Here is a 16238-nt window from a genome sequence, read left to right as displayed (position 1 = left end):
GGAAGTTTCTAGTATACCTAAGCTGCGTCCCAAATCGCATACTTAAGCACTATTCTACACCATTTTGTAGTATAATTAGTGCAAGTAGTGTATTCACACTGAAAACTCTAAAAATACTAAGTTCACTTTAATTACCCGGATGATGCACTCATTCAGCCGCTAAAATGAAGTGTTTAATGATGGACACTTCACGCACTTAACGACCGCAGGTTTGCTTACGTAGCGGAAGGGGCGGAGCTATCGGACGCACATGTTGGATAACTTTATTTATTTTAGATGGTGAAAGCAAAATTCTCCTATGAGAGTGATTATAGCGCCTCCCGATGGTGAATGCGGCAATACTCACGGTAGGTATTATTTGATAATTCGGTCGTTTATTTTACTGATTTGGCGACCGTCAAACGTCATTAGGGAAACGGTTTGTATTTCCGCTTTGTAAAAAAACATTAGTGTGCCATTTGGGACGACACTACATACATATACTATCCTGTTGAGTGTGTAAGTGCATAAGTACATAGTGCATGAGTGCATAGTGTATAGTGTGCCATTTGGGACGCAGTACTAGTAAGATTTTGATTAGCTTGTTCAGGTGTGTTTGATTAGGGCTGGAGCTAATCTCTCCAGGACACTGGCCCTCCAGGACCGAGTGTGGTAACTCCTGTTTTAGGCAACCTCAAGTAAAGAAAAATGTGTATCAAATATCCTTTGTGCCGTCTGCCATTATAATATTAAATACTGGGTTCTAAGTATGTATAGGGTTTTAAATAGAGTTTTTAATGTGATATATGTGATGACATTTGTGTTGCCTGCTTTTTTCTGTGATGTGTGTACTCTGAATTCCGATGTGGTTGTGTGGTAAAGCCAAAGATAAAAAGTCTCTTCGGCACATAAAGCCATTTACTTAACAGATTTTTAATAATATTTTTTACTATCTAAATAAGTTTTCTCAGCTGCTTTCAAACTTATAATTCTTTTTTTTTTGAGCAGCAACACTGAAAGATCCTGTGACTGGAGTAAAGATAAGCATGGGCTGGTATAAGAATCTGACAGTAAAATAACCTTGGTTAAAAATAACATGGTATTGTCATATTTTCATTTTAAATGTCTGGGTAAAAAAAAAAAACGACTTCTTCCCACTAAACAAAATAATTTTGTTTTAAGAAACATTTGAAATATTTTGGAATAAATAACACAGACAACATGATTTAAATATTTTCCAGTGGCCTAGATATGAATTAGCAGTCATACAAACATCTTTCCCGAAGCCTCTCTATTAGTCGGTTGGTCTCGCGTGTCCATCATTTTTGTAGTTGACTTACACTTTTCACCTGTGTTTGTAGTTCTAATCTAATATACATCCAACACGCAATGTACTGTGAGCAATATCAGCGGTTAGAGCATGGAAGGTTCTACACCTTAAATTATGTCTGGAAACAGAAAACCATTCGGTAACTTTTGACATACTCTTTTCAACATACTACAGTTTGGGACATACTGATTCTATTTTCAAATACTATTTATGACGGATAGTATGCAAATTGGAAAGCAGCTATAGTGTCATAAACTGCGTCCAAAACCGCCTACTACTCAGTAGGTACTGCATTTATATTTAAATGTACTACTCGGCCATAAGAAAAGTATATTCTATACAGTATGAATGTGAGCAGTATAAATGGAATTTGGACGTACTACATTCGCCATTTTGTCATGGTCATGTGAACTACCATTTGCGTTGCTTTATTCCCATTCATGAATTCTCTCGTAGGGCATTATAAGATATTGCAGCGTGCATGGGATGCGCACTTCAGAATCTTGCCGGAAGTAGTAGGTGACCCGGGTACTTCTCTTATACTGATTTTCGAATTCTATGAATTCAGACATACTACTCGGCTCGAATATTTGATTGATTGATTTTAGCGTACTGTATGGTATGGAAGTAGTGACACAGTGTTATGAAGTACACTCAATCTATCCCACAATGCACAGCAATAACAAGTCTACAACCCATGTACACTCAACAGATAGAAAGTCCCCATAATGTCACATAAATTTCCACGTCCAAAGCATAGTCCTATGGATGTATAGTATAAAAATAAGATATTGGCTGCATCCAAAACCGCCTATTACTCAGTAGGTACTGCATTTGAATTTAAACATACTACCCAGCTGTTAGAAAAGTACATTCGATACAGTATGAATGTGAAAAGTATGAATGCAATTCAGATGTACTACATCCGCCATTTTGTCATGGTCACGTGACCTACCAGCGTCAGTTGTGTCGCTTCATTCATGCGCACTCCAGAATCTCGCCGAAAGTAGTAAGTCATCCGGGTACTTCTCGCATACTGATTTTTGAATTCTATGAATTCAGACATACCACTCAGTCAAATACTGATTTTAGCATACTATATAGTATGGAAGTATGTGGTTTCGGACGCAACCACCATTTCAATAAAGTTAGTATACATTACAACAGAAATTAATTTCTGATAGACAGCTCAATAAGTGTTAAATAACTATCCCAAGGTCTGACCAAAAAGTTGAAAATCTACTCTGCTGTTTTCAAAGTAATAATAAAAAAAATTTTAGGGAGCAAATCTAAATATTAGAATCATTTTTGAAGGATCACGTGATTGGTGATGATGTTACCAGACATATGCCGATATTCAATAATTCAATATCATGATAATAAATGGTAAACTGTGAATAATTAATTTTTTGTTGTTTTTTTTTTTACTTTGTGTTCTTTAGTGCCAAATTATTTAACTCTCATGACATTTCTACACGTTAATCTGGACTATGACATTGAAATATTGGTAGAAGATTTTGCGGCTATTTATAGGCCCATTGTTCATTAATACTTGTTGGTTAACACAATAAGATTCTGATAAACTTACAATAAAAACTACAAATGTTTTTAGCAATCACATGTGATATAAAAATCCATCCAAATCAAAAGAATAATCTCAATATTAATATCATCCCATGCCAAGTAAAGATGCTAAAAATTTAGCTTTAATCACAAGAATTAACTTTAAAAAATCTTAGTTTTTGTGTACTTGAATGATCAAATAAATGCAAGCATGGTGAGCAGAAGACACTTCTTTAAAAAAAAATGAACATTGTGTATACATGGATAAATATTTCACAGTTTTCAATTTTTATGTTAAGTTGATCAGGAGCTCTCACCCGGACATAAAGCAGATTGGAGAATGTGTCCATGTTTTCAATGCGGAAAGGATCCTGTTCCCGAAGTTCATTAAACAGATACAAGGCTTGATCAATGTCTGGGGAAAGTAAAAAAAGCTTTTTAATAACATCTATTTATAGACACAGTGAAAAACATGAACATTAAATGACAATGACCAGTGTATTAAATTATGTTTGTTAACATTAGCTAATCAGTACAGATGAGTCGCATTAGCTCAAGCAAAGTTAATATCAATAGATTCAATTTAGATTTTAAGAATATTTTAATAAATGCTGAAATTTTTATGTGCAAAAATTAATGTTTTAGGAATGTTTATCATCATTAGTTTAGTTTCAAATGTAGTTTAGAGCCAATTGAACAATGAAACTATTTTTAACTGTTCCAAAAGAAACATTATGAAACAACACACTTTAAAATAACTATCCATTATAACTAGTTAATAGATCATTAATAAACTGTTAGTTAATGGGTTATAAATGACTTACAAATAAATAAATAAAAAGTTAAATAAAAGTTAATAGTTTGTTAATTATTTATAGATGTGCCTTATAAAATGTTTGTACCTTAATCTTGTTCCACGCATAGGCTATTCTGTGTGCTGTATTTTATTAAAGAAACTTCACAGAAGAAATGCTGAACGTTGTGTTTAATGTATAGAAACACACATACTGAGCCATCAAATGGCAGAAAAGCAGTATACAACACAATACAAACACATGAGGTTTGGGCACTTTTTGTGCTAAACATGAAAACAAAATAAATGAAATATCTTTTATTAAAAAAGTTCTACAAAAGTTTCACTGGTATTAGTAAATGGTTAACAAACTATGAACAACTGATCTGTAAAGTGTGAGTTAATATATTAGTTAAGTGTTAGTTATTAGCTTAAGTATGTTATTGGGACGTTATTCTAAAGTTGAAACTTTTCCTCATTTAATAACACTTAATAAATGAAGAATAGTAGCAACTTTAGAATAACGTCGCAATAACATAAACTAATAACTGATACTTAAGTCTTTAGTAAGAAGTTTACTAACAGCTCGTTTATGATCTCTTAATAATTTATTAGGTATAGTTATAAATCATTAAAATGCAGATAACAAGTCATATACAACTTGTTAACTAATAGCTTGTAAGTTCTTTTGGCTATCTATAAGGCACAGGTATAAATAATTAAACTATTAACTTTTATTTAACAAGTCATTTATAACCAATTAACTAACAGTTTATTAATGATCTATTAACTAGTTACAACGGATAGTTATTCTATAGTGTTACCCAACATTATTTAGATCATTCAACATATTGTAATACGTTAATAGTAATTATTAATATTATTAAGTTAAAATCACTAAGAAATAATAATACCTTTTATTTTCAAAGAACTCAAGGACACCTTACAATACGTCACAGGCACATTATAAAATACAAGACAAAATAATAATAAACATAATATTAAACCAGAAAATCATTAAAACAGAAAGGTTTTAACCTGGGATTTAAATTAGGAAATACAGGCCACCTGACAAATATCAAACAGCAGGGAATTCCATAACTGTGGTGCTATGCAGCTAAAAGCCTTGCCACCAAATGATTTCATCCTAAAATTTGGAACTGATAACTGTTCAGCCGCATAAGATCTGAGAAGTGTACCAGTGAAGAAGATTAGAGAAGTAATCGGGTACCAGGTTGTGAAGAGCTTTATAAGTTAATAGAAGAAATTTATATTGTACACAATAAAGAACAAGAAGCCAATACAAGTGAAAGAGAATTGGGGATATGCGTTCAGAAGCACGCGAGCAGGTGACTATCATAGCTGCTGAGTTCTGGATTATGTGTAATCTGTGAAGTTTGATAAGAGGAATACCAGATAGTAAGTAATTGTAATAATCAGTTCTTGATGTAACCAGGGCATGAACAAGCACTTAAGTATTTTGTTGAGATAGTGAAGGGCGAAGTCTTGCAATGTTACGTAAATAAAAAATAATTATCAAAATATTGAATAACATTATTAATTCACAACTATAATACATTCTAGGGCTTTTGATTGCGATATTTTGTTATTCTGCAATATACAGATATATAATTTCACCAAAATATCTGTATTTGGAAAGAATTTATCATTTTAAACTGATTGGAATGATTCTGTAGGGGAGTGAATCTGCATAAATTATAATCCATTACAATCTATACACATTGATAAATGCAAAATGCAATAATGTTGTATTGTTTTTAGAGGAGTTTAACTGTATTCTGGTAGAGTAACTGAATAATCAAATGTAATTAATACTGTGTAATCTTTGTTGTATAAATTAGTCAATAAATTTAATCGTTATTTAAAATGGCATACTTTCTTATGCCTGAATGCTTGTAAAATCTTCATACAGTCACAGGCCTCAAAAAAAAAAACACAAGCAAATGATCGATTATAATCCAGACTCAACATCTTGCCCTAATACATTCTCAATTTAATAACCTAAAACAGAGATGTTAACTAAAAAAAGTAGCAATCTTTAACCCATGTGTGCTTTTAGGCATGTTTTCATCCATTCTGGGGAGATTTTGAATCTTAATTTGGCTTAATGTCTCTGTTTCAGCAAATGGAACGATTTTTGGTGACAATTCTCATTTTGACACATATTTAGGGGGGTGGGGGACAAAAGCTTTGAAATGTTTAAAAAGTTACTACCTTTTCATAATGTTAGTGGCTCTTTTTGCCCCATTGACTAAAACCTTTACCTATTACTGTTGCTCATCAGTTGCAGTGCATAAAGCTCAGTTTCAGCCTTCTATATCAGGGTTTCCGCAGGGTCTCTTTGCAAAACTTGCAAACTTAAGGTTTTATTAAGATGTATTGTTGGTCAATGGATGAATGTGGACCCAGTTGAGTAGCTTTACTTGGATGAAGCAAATATAAGGTTTAAAAATGATTTAAGGCCTACAACACAATATTTCAGTGAATTTAATACTTTCTAAGACCTAAAATGTAATTTTTTAAATTTAAGATGTTTTAAGACCCAGAGATAGAAAGACCTTTCGCACTTATCTTGATATGTCTGAGAAAATCAAAATAAGCAGCTCAGCTCTCAGAACATAACAAACATAGTAAGTATTCTTATGTATGCACATTATTGTTTCCTGTTTTACTCTATGTAACTCGATATAAAAAGTAACTTATTTTGCACAGGCCTACCTAAAGGGTTAATGCTGCCAACTGATGATCAACAGAAAAAAATGACACATTTTACCTTTTCCCAACAGGAAAAAACCAGCAACAATCAGGAATGCATGATTATATGCTGTCATGGCTTTGCAATCAATAAATTTAAATATAATTTAGATGGGCATAGATTTAAATAATTTAAAAGATATAATTTTTAAATCTAGATTAATTCAACTGTAATTCTGGAATTATTCTAGATTAATCTTTCAGCATTCAGAATTTGTGTGCTCCCCAAATAATGACAAAAAGTAAGTTCCAGAAGGGCACTTTTTTTGTCAGACAGCTCACCGGTATGGCTTTCATTCATCGCCATTCATTTAAAAAAGCACCCGCGGCATTTTATTTGTATGTTTTACTCGAACCCATAAACCCTACAGGTGCCTGATAGTTACATGTGGAACTAACATTAATCGGACACACTCAAGTGAACTGCATTCATGTTAGCACTTGTTTGATGTGGTAATTTCACAGTAGGAATACGCAAAGATTCGAAGCCTCGTTCTCGCCACCTACAGTGCCATTCGGCCAGGTATACATCCGCACTAAAATATCAAGGTGAAAGTCATCATGGCTTGAGTAGAACAGACCCAGCTCCCAACCCAACTTTGAGAATAGATTAACGACAATATATTTTTTAATCGCCCGATAAGAGTCTCGCGTCAACGCCGCACATCAACGTTGATAACGGCCCACCCCTAAATTATAATAGAAGTCAATGGAGCAAAAACAGCCACAGAAATAACGAAAAGGTAGACAATTTGAACATTACACAAGGGTTAATCAACACAAGTATACATGAGCTTGTGATAATTTGTTGTTTGGTGCAAATAATGCCCACCTCGTATGTTATGGTAAGCTACGGCAATCTGGGAGATGATGTAGCTGCTCTTGGCGAACCCTGCTTCCATGAGGCTCTGATATTTCTGCAGCGCCTCTTTGATCATCTGCAGTTCCGTGTACATGTGTGCCATGAAGAAATCCCTCACCCAGCAGTCTGGCAAGGACAGGGACTTCAGCTAATAAAGAGACACAAACAAATGAAGAAATGCTTTCGAAGTAAGCTTTTACTTCAGCATACTTTCAATGTGATTGGCAAGGTTGGTTAAGAAAAGATGTACCATTTCAATGTTGGTGATGAGATTGCACAGCTCCAGCCATGATCCCCAGTGCAGAGGAAGAGCATGTGTTGCCGCCACGAAAATCTCTACCGCCTCTTTTAGCAAATCCAGTTTACGAAGAACCACGCCATAACTGATGGAAAATAAGGGATTATATTGGATGTGTCTGAAAGATCTTAAATGCTTCCCTAAGAGGGAGCATTCCAAGGTAGCAAGGCATCAAGAATACAAATTCTGCTTCACTTCCTGAGGTACTTTCTACTAATGGAATAACAAACACAGCACAGATGTATCCTGTAACAGCTATGTTGTTATGGTGTAGGGCTGTGCGATTTGGGGAAAATATCTAAATGCAATTTTTTTAACAGATATTGCGATTTTGATTTGCGATTTAATTTTGTAGTCAAGCTTTAGCTCAATTTTCTGTATCTTAGCTTCTTACTGCTAAAATGCAGTGAGTATTAATCAAAAAAGGAACTGAAAAGATATTTACCAATCTCCAACTTTTATTCAAATTTGTTTATAAATATTCAGAAATTAAACACTATTTGTTCCCTAGAGCAAACAGTAGTGAGTTATGGCATTAGTCATTTCCTGCTGTCTTCATGGTGTTTTTTCATATGATGTAACAGCTGCAGACATCTCGAAAATTGTACTTTGCTGTTGCTTGCTACTAGAGTGAGTCACTGGCAATGCTTTCAGCTGAATTTTAGCAAGACACTCCTCATATAAGCACATGTGGTGCTTTTTTAGGTGCTGGTTGTTGTATTTCCTAATGCTGTGACGACAATTCTGCGACAGCTCTTACAAATAACCAGTTTTTGTTCAGTGTCTATGACTTTGAAACCGAAATAGTCCAATATTACCAACACGCTGTTTGTCTTTGACATGGATTTGTCTATTAATGCTTCTGAAGTGGCAGACGGCATAATCCCACTTGTCCTGCTTGTTTGTTCAATTGTAGGCATTCCGCACAGTTAAGTTGTTCAATTTTGATTGGGCAGAACGGAAAGTGTGTCCACTCAATTGGCTAGTAAGAATGTCACAGACAGCAGTCACACATTTACTCTGGGTGGGGAAAATTATATATATTTTATATCGCAGCCTAGCGATTCAATTTGATTAATCGCACAGACTTACTGTGGTATTTGATGAAATTGTATTATTTTACTGTGTGCCTAAATGTATACATTTTGTTAAATTAAGGCATATAAAGGTACATACATTCTGACTTTAAGTTAATTTTGTGCAACCAGCAAGTTTTAGTTTTTTTTTACCAGAAATAACACAGACTTCTTCCTGAAGACAATGTGCAAGAGCCATTATTGTGGGGAAAAAAGGTATTTCTTGAAGTAACTTTAATTCAAAATTTGCCAGGGGTATGAATAATTTCGGTCGTGACTGTATATAGATTATGAATTATTTAATTACTTTCATTACTTTTTACTCATTCACCAGAATAGAAAAGTCCCAGAGTAAAATGAGAAAATATGATACACCGATGTTTTTGGAACGTGGAAAAAGTTTTTACACTGTTTTCATTAGATTTTATATTATTTGTTTCTATTTTATTTACACTTGTCTCTTTTATTCCTGTTTATGTAAATCACTTTAAATCGTCACCGTGTATAAAATGTGCTATATAAATAGACTTGCCTTGCCTAGTAAAAACATAGCCTATTGAATTAATTTGACAAGATTTGACATGACAATATAATAATTATTTTTGCAGGTGAATCAAATAAGTTGTTTAATTTCGGTTCAGTTGCATTCAGGACTTAACAATAAAGCCTAAATTTAAACAAGTCTTGCTGTCATTTTACTTCTATTGCACTTACAGAAGAGCACTGGAAATCAGTAAATGACCAACTCTACCTCTGTGTAACAGTGCAAGTAATCAATGACAACATCTGCACTCATTTACTTTAGAAAAGTTAAAAATAAAAGGTTTTAAAAATATGAGGATACAACTAGAGGATCTGTTTCCTTTAACTAGATTGTCATGAATTTCTTTATTTCGACACTGCATATTTACAGTTAAATCCCATATTTTAAATTTGCAAGTGATTTCTTTGCAGAGACCATGGTGGCAATTAATGCTGTTTTTTTTTTTGCTCAACAGTTCTTATATTTGTTTACATGTGTGTGTGTGTGTGCGAGAAAAAAACAAGGGATTGCAGAAATCTAAACTGACAAGACTGAAAAGAACCACTGATATTTGAAAAACAGTCATATAGTTTGTGTTACAATGATGACAATGAAGATATTCCTATTAACGTCTGAAGGAGAAATGAAGCCTACTAATTTTAATCAAATGTAGGGAAATCTGGATAAAACCAAACTAGAGATGCACGATATTGGAAAAACTTAATGTTGCAATATTTTTTTATTCTGCGATTTTTTTTATATTGCGATATAAATACAGTTCAACTAAAGTTGAATAACTGGAAATAATTTATCAGTTTATATTGATTAGGATGATTCTACAAGACAGTGCATGACATATAACAAAGAATTTACAAGCATAGATAAATTCAATAAAGAAAAAAACAAAAATGAAAATGAACAGCATCTTACTGTTTTTGAGGAAGTCAAAATATTTAGATATGCAGTAATTAAACAATTAAGCGTAAAATAATACAGCATAGTCTTCGTTTCAAGAAGATTTTGTAACACTACAATACGGTTGCATTAATTAAATGTCAGTTAATGCATTTACTAACACTAACAAACAATAAACAATATATTTATTTCAATATTTGTTCATGTTATTTAATAAAACAGTTGTTCATTGTTAGTTCATGTTAACTCATGATGCATTAAATAATTTTAACAAGCACAAATTTGAATGTTGCTAATATGTTAGTAAATGTTGAACTATGATTACTGAATGTTGTACAAGCACTGTTAATAATAAGTTCATGTTAGAAAATACATTAACTAATGAAACCTTATTGTAAAGGGTGCCCAAACAATTCAATAAAATGAATTGTTATTAATTTTTCAAAGTTACAAAGTTACAATTTCTTTTGCCTGAATGCTTTTAAAACCCTTACAGTCACAGGCTTCTAAAAACACTAAGAAATGATGAATTGTTATTCAGATTTAACATTGCGTATACCCGTGATGTGACTATTGCGAATGATCACATTGCGATATAACAATTTATTGTGGAGCCCAAAACCAAACTATTTTTTGTTTTACAAATAAATGTTTATATAATATGTACTACAAACACACAAAGTAACTCTCATGTCACTGAATCTTGAAATAGAATAGGTTAATTAATGTGACAATAGGTGCAAATATCTATATATTAGAGAAATTATAGGTGCAGATGGCTGAATAATTGGTTTGAAGCAGTGAATTTGCGCATATATACAGTTGAAGTCAGAATTATTAGCCCCCTTAATTTTTTTTTCTTTTTAAAATATTTTCCATATGATGTTTAACAAAGCAAGAAAATTGTCACAGTTTGTCAGATATTTTTTCTTCTGGATAAGGTCTTATTTGTTTTATTTTGGCTAGAATAAAAGCAGTTTTTAATTTTTTAAAACCCATTTTAAGGTCAAAATGATTAGCCCCTTTAAGCTAAATATTTTTTCAATAGTCTACAAAACAAACCATCATTATACAATAACTTAACCTAGTTAATAATATTAATAATAACCTAATTAACCTAGTTAAGCCTTTAAATGTGACTAAGCTGTATTGAAGTGTCTTGAAAAATATCTAGTCAAATATAATTTACTGTCATCATGGCAAAGATAAAATAAAGCAGTTACTAGAAATGAGTTATTAAAACTATTATGTTTAGAAATGTGTTGTAAAAATCTTTACTCTGTAAAACAGAAATTGGGGAACAAAATAAACAGGGGGGGACTAATAATTCAGGGGAGCTAATAATACTGACTTTAACTGTAGGTCATTTATTTTATATCTTATATAGTCTTATATATAATATATATATATATATATATATATATATATATATATATATATATAGTCTTATATAGTATATCTTACACTTAAGAGATAACTGCATGATGCAAAATGAGAAATACAAATAAACATAACTTCAAACTGCAAGACAAACTCGGAATTGGGAGAAAAAAGTTAGTTCACCCTTTTCAGAGGAAAAAAAGTGGTGAGATTTTACAAATTTGAGCTAAAACATAAAACTTTCAATTCTGAAAACAACTAACAATTAGTCGCTTGTTTCACCTGTGGTGTGAGCAAGCTTTTATGTGTGTATTTGTCTATATTTTTCTTATCAGACCAGACATGATTTTAAGCAACAACTCACGTTTTAAAATGAATTTGATACATACAGATACAGGGCAAATCCATCCAGCTCTCCCGCACTATGTTTTTTGCTCAGCTCCACCCGAAGTTCTCGCAGGGCTTCATTGCGGACCTGACCCTTTTCCAGTGGACCTGCGAAAAGAATATGCATTTATAATGAAAGCAGGCGAGACTGTCTGTGATTGAGGCGCTCTTTAAAACATATTCTCTTACCAAGGCTGTCGACAGTCTCATCATCTTTCTTCTTTTCCCCTGACTGAGAAAATTAAAAAGCACATAGGTATTTCCACATTTCATCTCCAAATTAATAATTAATTATAAGTAAAACATCTTACTAGGTAGCGCGAATACATATACAGAAAATATGCTTTCTGACTCCGGCAGCCACGGAGAAAATACGCAGCTCGGTCATACTCCTTTAGGTCAAAATACGATTTGGCTAGGCAAAGGGCATCCAAATCCTGGGCATCTTCCTGGAAGAAGAAACAAATAAAGCAGTGAATTTACTTGTGTACAGCATGCCTTGAACAAAACTTGAACAAAAAAAATTGCATCTGCTATTTTAATGCATCTTACATGTATATCACTTGCAATGTTCACCATTATTTACATATGACCACATTAGGGCTAAACAATATATCATTATCACAATGTGTTTATCTGCAATTGTCATTGCAAGATTAGATTATTTATTAACCATTAAAAGATAAAGATATTGATAAATATATCTATCAATGGTAACTATGTTATTTTACATATGATTGTTCAATTTCTGTACTTGAATACTGTTACATTCCCCAGAAATCCACAAAGCGCTGTTTAGTTAAGATTTATTTTGCTTGTATGTATTCATACTTCATGCAGATTATGCAGTCGATCAAAATTAATAAATATTTCCAAATAGAGCTATATAAGTCATCTAGTAAAATTCTATTCACATCACAATATATACTGCAGTAAAACAAAATATCGCAATGTCAGATTTTTCCAGATAGATAGATAGATAGAGAGATGATAGATAGATAGATAGATAGATAGATAGATAGATAGATAGATAGATAGATAGATAGATAAAAACAGTTAGATAAAATAGATATAGATAGATAGACAGACAGACATTGTCTTGACATTTTTTAAATACGTTGCTCAAAAACATGGACACCTCCAAATGGTGTTAAAAGTGTCCCATACTGTATTTATAAGGTATAATTCACCCCAAAAAGTCATTGCTGTCTTAAAGTTATGACATATCTGCGGCCACAAAATCACACACGAGATGACGCACTGTTTATGATTACGACAAGCATTTGATATGTTTTATGTTTATAGCAAAGACAAAGTGTCGTGCACGAAAATAAATGTTTACTGGGTCAGTATAACTACTCTAGCCTATATAATGTTGAATATAATGTAAGAGAGAATAAAATTTCTCCTTTTACCAGTGAAAAAATGGTCTAATAAAGTTGTCAATGACAAAAATATATCTCAAACATAATAATTCAACTTTGAAACTATAAAAAGTTGTATTCTAATGTCATCACATGTGAATTCACGAACAGGACAAATTTAAAATCTGTTCAAGTCCACCAATCCAAGTCTATACAAAATTTAGCATTTTAACCAACAGTAGACTTACACATGAGCCTAATATTATTGTTGTTGTTTTACCATATGTTTGAGAAATAACACTAATAGGCTATTCATATTAACCTTTATTTGACATCTACAGAATCGTGAGAAAATAATGATCTTGATTTTAAGCAAAAAAAATTATGATTCTCATTTCAGCCAGAATCATACAGCCCTAAGATGGATAGATGTAAAAAAAAAAAAAAAAAAAAAAAAAAAAAAAAAAAAAAAAGCAGAGCAACCATAAATAAATCTTGCAAACAGTGGGATAAAAGTTATAGGACTCCAGATTGACCTCAGTTAACTCTGGTGGTGGAGGGATTTCATTCAGAGGAAGTGGATCCAAAGAAAAAGCCAGTTCAGATGCCCTGAAAAACAAATAGCAGTGCATCTGTCAGGGTGACTGATTGAATTTTCTTTTTACAAACTGCAGACCTAGTGTGAAGTGCATTTTTATTATTGCGAATATAAATACACATCTCGTTGTACAGATCGGACTACATGTTTAAAACACATCTAACAACGTCTACTGTAAATTACTGAAACAAAGACATTGTTAAACAAAAATGGATTTTTGCACAATATTTAACGAAATCAATACAAAACAACACAGCAACATACTGGACAGTGTTAAACGTTTAGATTAAAAAAAGATTATGATCTGTAAACATCCTTATCTTTCATTTATCATCTTATCACTTAATTATGTTATACCATAGTAAAACCATGTAAATGTTTACTGTAACGTTATATTTGTTTAAGCCCATGTTAAACGATTCCAAAAAATACAGCAAACCATACAAAGAATAAGCGCTCATGATACAACATGGCATTGATATTACCATGGTAAAATGTAGTGTTTTATAACCCAGCAGACTAGCGAAATATATGAAACACTGAAAAGATATGTAGGTAGTTTAATAAAGCCATGTTTTTTTCTTTTTCATTGTGTTAGCTGTCATGCTAACTATCACTCAACAAAATACTGCAATACAAATAACGGGCCTGTGTTGAATTTTAAATATAATGGGGGTTGGTTCTTACCATTTCACACTGTGGACGAGTCCTCTTTCTTTACACTGAGCTATAATAGAAATAAGTTGCTTTTTAATTTGGACCAAGTCGCCAAAATCGCTGCAACGGGTAGCCGCCATTTTTCATAAATACGTCATACTGACGCACACCAGCGCAAGAGCTGATTGGTCAAACTGATCAGACGTTTGTACAACTTGCTACTTTTGCTCCTTCCTCACTTATTTTTGTCATGAAACTGTTCCAATTTTGACACGATGTTTACGCAGGTTTTTTTTATCTAAAATATTACTTCACAGAATTTTTATTGTGACTAATTATAATTTTTAATAATTTTTTAACATCTGCTTTATTAAAAAAAACTCATTCTTTTGATGCAGATTTTATGTAAATTTTCACATTGCAGGCAAGTATTTATAGCATTTATACATTCATTCATTTTCTTTTCGCCTTAGAACGTTTATTTATCAGGGGTCGCCACAGTGGAATGAACCGCCAACTTATGTAGCATATGTTTTATGCAGCGGATGCCCTTCCAGCTGCAACCCATCTTGGGAAAGCATTTTTACATTTCATTCATTTTTTTTTTTTGGCTTAGACTCTTTATTAATCCAGGGTCGCCACAGCAGAATGAATCGCCAACCTATTCAGCATATGTTTTATGCAGCAGATGCTCTTCCAGCTGCAACCCATCTCTGGGAAACATCCATACACACTCATTCACACTCATACACTATGGACAATTTAGCCTACCCAATTCACCAGTACCGGATGTCTTTGGACTATGAGGGAAACCGGAGAACCTGGAGGAAACCCACACGAACGCGGGGAGAGCATGCAAACTCCACACAGAAATGGCAACTGACCCAGCCGAGGCTCAAACCAGCGACCTTCTTGCTGTGAGGCGACAGCACTACCTACTACACCACCTTGTTTACCCCAGAATTTTTACAGGAGATTAAAAATTACTTACAATTCCAGATTCGCTTTATAAGAAAGCACTCAAAACATATACAATTTGCACGACCTATAATAATCCATTAAATCTCTAAACTGCTGTTATTTTCTTATTTTGCCCTCCTCTTTCTTAATTACTTTATCTATTATATATCTATCCTCAGATCAGATAACCTATTGATATTCCTTTAGTTGATTTCTGTTGTTTTTTCCTCTTGTTTCTCTTGTTTTTCATTCCTTATTAGCACCATTGTAAATAATATTATGATTATAATTAAAAATCATGTGATTCAAATGTATCTTTGTTATACAATAAATGTTCAAAAAAAGTTGATTGGTCAAACTGAAAGATCGGAAGATGTAACTTTATGATTATTATTATTGTTACTAATATTATTAGAGTTTTTTATCTAAATACTGAGAAATCTTTGAGAGACGTTATTTATAAGTAGTTTCAATGTTTGAATTTAATGTAACATAAAATAAAACCTGCTTATTTTACACACTGAGGTAAAATAAAATGTACGAAAAGTTAAATTTTTTGTTTAAATAATAATTTTATTATTATTATTCTTTAGCTAAAAATAAAACTGTAAGATATACAGCTTTATGTAGGCCTAAACAGTATAGACATATGCATTTAGCAGTAAAAATGAGAAATTGAATAAATACTTTATATGTATCAAATTATTTTGAAGCATTTTGTTGAATTTAAGTTACAGTGCATCTATACACCAACTGATTCTCACTAGATGTTACTTAG

The 16238-nt window shown here is 32.5% G+C and overlaps 1 protein-coding gene across 2 annotated transcripts in view; it reads right to left on the bottom strand.

Moving 5' to 3' along the window:
- Positions 1-14683, bottom strand: part of cdc23 (CDC23 (cell division cycle 23, yeast, homolog)) — a 29844-nt gene extending 15161 nt beyond the window's left edge. Inside the window, 8 exon segments of one of the 2 annotated variants that reach the window (NM_200933.1) lie at positions 3190-3287; positions 7273-7450; positions 7553-7685; positions 11884-11989; positions 12071-12113; positions 12193-12330; positions 13782-13854; positions 14531-14683. In NM_200933.1, coding sequence (NP_957227.1) covers positions 3190-3287; positions 7273-7450; positions 7553-7685; positions 11884-11989; positions 12071-12113; positions 12193-12330; positions 13782-13854; positions 14531-14640 — 879 coding nt within the window. In that variant the 5' untranslated portion in view covers positions 14641-14683. 2 annotated transcript variants of the gene reach the window in all.
- Positions 14684-16238: the final 1555 nt, after the last annotated feature.

The sequence above is a fragment of the Danio rerio genome, chromosome 21 (assembly GCF_052040795.2).
Source record: "Danio rerio strain M-AB ecotype USA chromosome 21, GRCz13ab, whole genome shotgun sequence".
Lineage (NCBI taxonomy): Eukaryota > Metazoa > Chordata > Actinopteri > Cypriniformes > Danionidae > Danio > Danio rerio.
The sequence above is the reverse complement of the archived record's forward strand: the minus strand, read 5'-3'. Positions and strand labels throughout refer to the sequence as shown.